Source organism: Equus quagga, chromosome 16, assembly GCF_021613505.1.
Source record: "Equus quagga isolate Etosha38 chromosome 16, UCLA_HA_Equagga_1.0, whole genome shotgun sequence".
Classification (NCBI taxonomy): domain Eukaryota; kingdom Metazoa; phylum Chordata; class Mammalia; order Perissodactyla; family Equidae; genus Equus; species Equus quagga.
The window spans coordinates 1633041-1641635 of NC_060282.1; the positions used below are offsets into that span (position 1 = coordinate 1633041).

General features: G+C 64.0%; 1 protein-coding gene across 1 annotated transcript in view; it reads right to left on the reverse strand.

Moving 5' to 3' along the window:
• Positions 1-513: 513 nt before the first annotated feature.
• GLI4 (GLI family zinc finger 4) overlaps positions 514-8595 on the reverse strand; it is a 10407-nt gene continuing 2325 nt past the window's right edge. The window contains exons 3-8 of the mRNA XM_046642491.1: positions 8138-8424; positions 7525-7612; positions 6409-6560; positions 3317-3479; positions 2686-2802; positions 514-1761 (exon numbers count right to left, since the gene is read on the reverse strand). Coding sequence (XP_046498447.1) covers positions 830-1761; positions 2686-2802; positions 3317-3479; positions 6409-6560; positions 7525-7612; positions 8138-8424 — 1739 coding nt within the window. The 3' untranslated portion in view covers positions 514-829. The remainder of the gene's footprint in view (positions 1762-2685; positions 2803-3316; positions 3480-6408; positions 6561-7524; positions 7613-8137; positions 8425-8595) is intronic.

Consider the following 8595-nt stretch of genomic DNA (forward strand, 5'->3'; position numbering starts at 1 on the left):
AGTTGCAGCCTGGGGAGGGGCCAGGCAGGGAGCACGCGAATGCCTGTTGACACCCAGCTAAGCTCTTGCCTGGACCATAGGGCCTGGCAGTCCCAGGGCTACAGGACAGCCCCGGTAGATCTGAAGATCGCCAAAGCCGTGACCCAGCTGCGGCTGTAGTGGCCCACACGTCAAGAGGTGAACACCCAGCTCCCACCTTCCCAGGGCTGGAGGCAGCTATGAGGGCCAGTGGGCATAGGGGCAGTGGCAATGGTCAGGGGCCCCTTCCCACAGGCAGCCTACACTAAGTGCAGAGACAGGGTGAGCAGGCACACCGGGTGGATCTGGGGGCTTGCCCCACGGAGATCCTGCTGCAGGCACTCTCCCAGGTAGGTGAGGGAGCCCATTACCAGAGATCCCACGCCCAGGGCGAGAGGGGGCAGCCTGGGCCAGCCCTGTCCTCCCGTGTGCCTCTCTGCATCTGGAAATACCCATCTTGGGGCACCTGACCACGTCCTGGCTATGGCTCCAGGCAAGTCAGGACGCCCCTAGGCCTCAGGCCCCAGGGAGCTCGGACTGACCACGCACGAGGCCAGGAGACTAAACAGGGTGCTGGGTTAGGCCAGGCATTCTTCTCCTGACACAGGCCCTTAGGGATGGGAAGCAGCCCATGGCCTTGCCCAGGCAGGAGTGGCTCCCATTTCCAGCAATTAAAAAGAATTTATTCAGGACCCTTGGCATGCGGTGCCAGCAGGAAGGGTGAGAAGGCAGGAGCCCTCCCTCTAGAACCCCCTCGATCCCAGGCCGCGTCCATGCCCCCTCCCGGCTCAACCACAGCCTGCTGGGCCTGCTACTCCCGGTAGTGGACCCTCTGGTGCTGGATGAGCTGGGAGCTCTGGCCAAAGGCCTTGCCGCAGACACCGCAGGCAAAGGGCTTCTCGCCCGTGTGGGTCCGCAGATGCCGGAAGAAGTGGGAGCGGCCGCGGAAGGCCTTGCCGCAGTCGGGGCACTCATAGGGCTTCTCGCCTGTGTGGATGCGCTGGTGCTCGATGAGCACGGAGCTCCAGATGAAGGCCTTGCCGCACTGGCTGCAGGCGTAGGGCTTCTCGCCGGTGTGCAGCCGCTGGTGCCGCACCAGGTTGGAGCTCTGGCTGAAGGCCTGGCCGCACTCGCCGCACTTGTAGGGCTTCTCGCCATTGTGGATGCGCAGGTGCTGCGTGAAGTGCGAGCTGTGGCTGAAGGCGCGCCCGCACTGGCCGCACTCGTAGGGCTTCTCGCCGGTGTGGATGCGGTGGTGCTGGATGAAGCCCGACCAGCCGCGGAAGCGCTTGCCACACTCGTGGCAGGCGTAGGGCTTCTCGCCCGTGTGGATGCGCTGGTGCTTCAGCAGCAGGGAGTTGTACTTGAAGCTCTTGCCGCAGGCCTCACACCTGTGAGGCTTCCCACCCCGTGGGCCGCCCTGTCGGGCCCCAAGGGCCGAGCCCCGGCCAAAGCTGCCCCCCAGCTCGGCGGCCCGCTCGGGGCCCCCCTCGGTCTCAGAGGCTCCCTGTGACATGAGCGTCATGCGCCAGGTGCCCCTCTCCCGGGAGCAGGGCATGGCCCCTGGCAGCTGACCTGCTGGGCGCTCCAAGCTGGACTCCTGCCCAAAGCTGTCCCCACACGTGGGTCTACGGGGAAGGCTCCTCAGCAGGGTCCTCAGTGCCCCCCGGTCCCGGTCCACCTCATCTTCAGGATCATGTGAGTTGGGAGATGGCAGAGCCTGCTCAGGCTCCGACTCAGAATCTGAAATGAGAAATGGGAGAAGCAGATAGCACCCACCCACCCACCAGTCCGTCCCTCCATGAGGTCCCTACTCTGCCATTCCAGGTGACAAAACCAGCAGGGAGTGCCACGTGGCTGGGGACCAGGGTCAGAGCAGACCTGGGTGGACAAGGCCTGACACTCAGATTCAGAGCGAAGCAGCCAAGCCCCCCTGCTCCAGAGGGTGCTGCCTAGACCCCAGGGTGCGGGCTGCTGGAGGCTGCTGCTGCACCCCTCTCCAAGGACCCACGCCCCTCCAGAGCTCCTCCAGGGACTGGCCGAGGCCTAGGTGGCAAGTGCCTCTCGGTGCAGCTCCCCTGCCCACCCGGGGACCTCCTGTCACTGCTGCAGGAAAGGTCTACTTCCCAGGACCTGACCTCAGACCTTTCCAGATCCCAGGAGAGGGGTGAAGGGCGCAGTGCCGACCACACATGAGGTGGAGACCCCAAGGGGGCATCCCCAGGGGTTCTCCTGAGGGAGAGAGGCAAGGGTTGGGGGAGCAATGGGGGTTGAGGGCCTGGATTAGTGCAGCCCCTGTGAGGTGGTGCCAAGAAGGGGATGGGGACTAGAGCTCAAGTCAAGGGACAAGTCGAGGCCGAGGGCAGCATACAGGGGACAACAGGGCCCAGGATGACTCCTTGGCTGCTGGCCTGGGGGGCAGTGGTGCCGAGTTGCAGCCCCAAAGGCAAGTGGCTGTAGGGTCTGGGCTGCACTCAGAGCCTCAGAAAGTATCAGTGATGAGACTGGGACTGAATGGGGGAGGGGCTGTGGGGGACACAAGCGAGTTCACAGCCAGGGACAAGCAGCACTCAGGGTCCTGGTAGTGGTGGTGCCCAGAGCCAGGCATGCGGCAGCCACAGGCATATGCGCTCCTGGGCTGCCCCAGATGGCGTTCTGCTCACTCACCTGGCCAGCAGGCGTCTCTGCCGATCTGGACCTCCTCCACATCTTGGAAATCCAGGTCTGACAGCTCCTCCTCCTGTGGTGGCTGAGAGCGCACCTTGGGGCTGCAGCTGGGGGTCCCTGGGGGGGACAGTAGAGTTGGGGCTCATCTCCCCCTCCTCTTGGATCCAGCCCAGGGCTCACCTGGCTGCCTGCAGGATGCTGCCCACTCCTTGGAGCTCCCAGTGCTGACAGCCAGGAAGGGCTGGGGCATTCAAGAGATGGGTGTAGCCAGGTGACACCCCTTTCCTGAGTGAGGGGCCCCAAGGTGCAGCTTGGTGGCGCTGGAATGTGCTGGGGTCCTAAACAAAGCTACCTCTGGGACTTTCAAATGCTCTCCCAGCCCCTCCCCAGCACGGGGCAGGCCTAGGAGCACGGACCTCTCTGGGCTGCGACCCTCAAGACCCCCCCATTGCTCAACCACCATCTCAGAAGACCCTGGGCCTGGCAGGTGGACAGGGTGACGCCTGCTACGGCCTGCCCGTGTAGTCCTGTCCTGAAGTCCCTTCCATCATGCTCAGTGCTGTGTCCCCCCATGCTGGGTGCTTCCTACCCAGGGACACATCGAGGCCTGGATGTGGAAGGCTGCCCTCACCAGCAACAGCGACAGGCATGTTCCACTTCAGCCGAAGCACCAGGCTCGGACTCAGGGGGATGCTGCACTGCTGGGGCTGGCCCTCTGGAGGGAGGGCAGTGGGTGCTCTCCTGGCTGGAAGCTTTCCTTGTTTGTCAAATGGCACAGAATTGCATGCTTGGGCCTGGACATAGGGAGGAGCTAGCTGGGGCGGGGCACGGCCAGTGGGCACGAGGTCAGTCTCAGGCCCCATCTGGAGACTGCCCCCAGTGCTGGGGTGGCGCTGCCCTGGCCACGCGCTCCCACGCGCCTCGGGCTGCAGGCCCCAGCACAGCCCTCCTCCAGCACTTGTTCTGCTCACAGACTGCCCCTCCTGTTGCAGGATTTGTGACTAAACCTTCCAGAACTCTCTAGAAGCACTGGGTCTGGTGGGTGCAGCCTTGGGGTACCAGTCCCCAAAGAGCCCCTTGGGCAGTCCAGCGAAGCCTGGGCTCCAGAAGTGTGTCTCTGGGAGGGGCAGGGGGGTGCTAGGAGAGGACCATGCTCTGCCCACTGCCCACACCACACCTGCCTGACCTTCCTGCGCCGGAGGCTTGGGGGTGGCCTCGAGCTTGCTGCACAACCCCAGCTTCATGCCCACCCTGCCCCCACCTCCCAGAGAACAAAGGGCTCACCCTCTAAGGACGCCCTGTGTTCCCGACCCTCTCGTAGCCCTGGCATCCACCACCGTGCCCAGCTGCAGAGGTTTAGAAACTGGTTCTCGAAATGACCACATGTGCGAGGTGGATTTGGGAGACTGCTGAAAGCCGGGCCTGGAGTGGGCAGCAGGGACCCCAGCTCCTCAGGGTGGAGCTCCAGAATGCTCTTTCTGGCCCATCACCTGACTCTGGCCTGGGAATCAGGGGGCTGGGGCTCCAGAAGTCCTGGCCTCACCAGCTGGAGGGCCCTTGGCAGGTCCCTGAAGCGCTGGGGTCTTTCCTGAGAAGCATCTGTGCATCCTGGTTCACCGAGGAACCAATCAACAGAGGAAATGAGCTCGAGAGACTGCGGGGGGTGGTCTCCACCCTTGGCAACAGCCGGACGCTGGGCCCAGCTCTCCATGTGGGCCTGTCTTCCCGAGGAGGGAATGAATGCAGCCCCTCTCCTGCCTCTGGCCACCTGTGGACCTCCCTGGGCTCCATCACACCTCGGCCACCTCTCCTCAACCACACCCCCCAGCCCTACCCTCCATGGCACCCCCTCCAGGGCCTGGCTGGTACCAGGCAAAAGGGCCTGCCCGGTGGCCTCACATCTCTCTTCTTTAGGGTCAACCCTGGTTGTTTTCCTTGCAGACAAGGTGCCCCCACCTCTGTGTCTGGTATGGCACAGTGAGGGCTGAAGTTGCTGGCTGCAGCCCGCTCCCTCCCATGGGGAAAGCCCCAGGCACTTTAGGGCACTTGGATGTGGCTCAGGGGACCCAAGCCCAGCCTTCTGGGCTCTTGCTGCCGATGGCTGGCAGAGATCAGGTCAGGGGCAGTCCCTCCACATGGGCTCTGGGACCTGCATCCTGGGCAGCAGCCCTGTAATCCTGCTGGACTAGCTGGGTTGGCATATCCTCCAGGGCAGCCCCTCCCCGTCCCAGGCCCACCTCCCCAAGAGGAGGAGCCACAGCTTGCTGGGGCCCAATGTGGGGTGGAGGGCGTGGGCTTGAGTCAGACTGACGTGGTCTGAGTCCTGCTGGCTTCCCCTGGCTCATGTCTGGGCTGCCGTGTCCCCATCAGAAACATGGCGACAGGAGGCCCTACTTTGCTAGGTTGCTGTGAGGGTGACATGAGAGACTGGATGTGAAATGTGGACCTCAAAACTTGGGCTACACAGCAGTTGGAGAGCATGGGTGCACAAGGCTGGGAGCCCTGGGCAAGGCCTGGAAACTACCGTGGAGGGAGAGGCAGTGGGTCCAGCAAAAGCCTGCACAGCTTATGTGCTGGGTGGGCTCTAGGCTCCTTTCAGGCAGCACCCAGCTCCTTACCCACGTGCCCTAGCCTGACCCACCACAGGGACACACAGGGGGTCAGGAGGGTTCCTGGAACTGGGCACAGCACTGGGCATGGCTAGGAGTTCCCATCCAGGTCCTGGGTTGACCTGGGGTGAATCCCACATTGCCAAGCTGTGTGACCTCATGCTACCCCCTTGACCTCTCTGAGTCTCACTGTCCTCATTTGTCAATGCCCACCTGGGAGGGCTGTCCCTGGACGTCAAGATAATCCACAGAGAGCCCTCAGCAAAGAGTGTGGTATACAGCATAGCTGCTGCTCGATGAATCTCAGCTGTCAACACGTCATTCACCACAATGCCAAGACCCACCAAGAGCAAGAATCCTCGACACAGAGTGGGCCCAGCCCGGGCTCAGTGCCAACTCTTCAGAACAGTGGTGCAAGCTGCTGGGACTCGCCCCGAGTGGGAGAGACTGCATCAGGGCCCTGGTCCTGGCTGTCACCAGCTCATTTGTGTCTCTAGCTGTGAGATGAGTGAGACCAGGCCTCCTGTGGAATGTGGGACATGGATGGAACCCCTGGGACTCCCCCAGCCAGTGTTGGTGTCGGTGGCACCAGGGCAGCCAGAGCCCAGGGGCACCACGTGTCACAGGGCTTGGACATCCTCCTGACTGGTCCACTACTTCCACGCCTCGACAGCCCAACTCTGCCAGGGGCGTGGGACAAGGCCAGGGGCTCCAACCCTACAGGTCCCTAGGGGCCTCCACCCAATCCAGCCTGCCCAGAACTCCGGACGCTGCCTTCCTGGTTTGGAAGCAAAGGCTGCGACGGAGATGAGATGACTTGCTCCTGTCATGCAGGGCCTGGCCTCAGAGGCTGCTCTTCTTTTCACCCCTGACTCCCCCCACCAAAGAAAGATAGTCCCACGGAACTGTCCCCTAGGGAGCCTTCGCTCACGCGGCTCGGCCCTTAGCCTCAACCACTGCCGCCCCGGTCCCGACCCAAGCCTGAGGGTGCAGGCGCCCTAGCACCAGGGAGCTCCCTCGTTTTCTGCCCGCAGGGCCGGTGTCAGTGTTGGTGTCGGTGGCACCGTCGGGAGATGGAGGGAGTGAGGCGGGAGCACAGCAGCAGCGTAAGTACCGTGTTGATGACCGTGGAGGTGAAGCCGTGCCTCGTGGTGGTGGGCTCCAGGTGTCCCCGGTGACTCGAGACTGACAGGGGATGGGACATGAGGGGACTCCCGACCGTCCCCCGGGGCCGCCATCTTCCCCAAGGCCTGAAGGTGTGCACACCTAGGGAAAGGAAAACCATGGCAGGATGAAGGGGTCAGAGGGGGATGAGGGGGCGGGGGCAATGCCCGCTGTTGACCACAGGCCAGCTGGAGATTCCTTCACTGGGTGAGAGGAATGAGGATGCCAAGAAGTAACGTGGGGCCTGGGGGCGAGGTGAGTGGGGCCTGGGGGCGAGGTGATTTGGGTCTCTGGTTTGTTTATTCCACCTCGTGGACAGCACCAGCACACCTGCAGGAACCGAACTGAAGCTCTTGTGCCAGCAATGGCCTGGAATGTCCTCCTGAGCCATGGACTCACCCAGAGAAAAGCATGCTTGCTTGTTCTCCCAGGAAAACCTCCCACACCAGAGCTGGGGGCGGCTGGCCCTGGAGGAGGGCGGAAAGCTGGACCTTGCCTGCTGGAGCTTAAATGTTCTAGAGTAAATCTTGACGAGATGTTTCCTGAGAGAAAAACCCTCTTCCTCAGACCCCATGCAGCCCTCAGACACCGCAGGCTGTAACCCACCACACCCCGGCCCACCCCTGGTGCTCTGAGCATCCTTTGGGATCAAAGATACTTTTCTTTAATTTGGTTTGCAAGAACGACTTGGTCCAACGTGAGAATTTTTCTCTCCAGCTGTGATAAAATAGGCTTCCTTACTTGAAAAAGAGGACATGGGAAGAACAAAAGTTAATGCACATTCAGCGCTGGCTGCAGGGCACCTGCTTGAAGGAAGTGGGGAGGCAGCCCCAAGAGGGCTCCTCACCAGTGCCTGGGCCTTCTGGGTGCCCCGGGGAGACCTCATCCGCTAGTCGGAATCCTCTAGTGCCCATCCCCGGGAAGGGTCACAGGCAGCCAGGTGAGTGGACACAGGGTGGGGCTGCAGTGGTGACATCTGAGTGTACGTCCTCAACCCCCAAGCCACATCTTTAGTCACTCGGCTAACTGTGGAGGAATTACTGGGAAAGGGCACGCTCACCCCTACCCTGGCTGGCTGAGCGGAGGCGACGGTCACTCGAGGACGCGAGCACAAACTCCGACCGCAGGTTCCACACCCACGCTGCTGCAACAGGCTGAAAGCGAGGGGACACAGATGCCACCGGCCCAGGAGCAAACCTTCCTCCGCCCCCTCTTTTCCCAGCTGGGAGCCTGGGCCCGCGGGAAAGGGCCGATCTCGGGGCGCTTGGCGGCAGGCAGCAAGCCTGGCCCGGCTGAGGTACGGCGCTCACTCCCCGGCCCGGGACCTCGGACCAGGGACCTCTCTGAGCCTCACTTTCCCATCTACAAAGTGGGCATAACTATGGCTCGCGTCCCTGTGGTTCCGGGCGCGTGGGGAGGCGCCCCGTAAACGGACAGCCGCGATCGCCAGGGGCCAGCACGCCCGCTGCGGCCGGCCCCGCGGAGGCCTCCTTTGCGCTCTGGGGCGACGGGCGCCCCCATGAGCCCCCAAGGCCGGGCCTGGGGCCAAGGTCAAGGCGGCCGGGGTGGGGCCAGGCCCGCAGGAACGACGCGCGGGAGCGGGGCGAGGCCGGGCTGGGCGCAGAAGCAGCCACCGACCCTGCAGCCACCACTGCAGTCCCCGGCCGGCGCCCACTCACCTTCAGAGCGGGAGGTGGCAGCCCGCGCGCCGGCCGGAAGTGCGCTCCGCCACGCCCACCCGTCCACACACACTTCCGGAACGCTCTGGGCGCCCGGAGGCCCGCCGCCTCGGTGGCCACGCTGCTAGGGCAGCCGGTCAGACGCTCGGCGGCAGCGAGGGTGCTGGGGGCCCAGTGTGCGCGGCGCCGGGAGGACCGGCCGCCCCAGAGTGTCCGATGTGCAGGCAGGACGCAGGCCCCGCCCGGACCCGGCGGAGCTCTCAGCAGACGGCGCCCTCGGGCGGGCCCTGGAGGGAGGCGGGGCCTGAGGCCGGCGGGGCGGAACCTGAGGCTGACGGGGCGGGACAGGGGCGGGGCCTGAGCCCGACGGGGTGGGGCGAGGGGGGTGGGGCCTGAGGTCTCCCGGGCGGGGTGGGCGGGGCCTGAAGCTTTCTGGACGGGGCTGGGCGGGGCCTGAG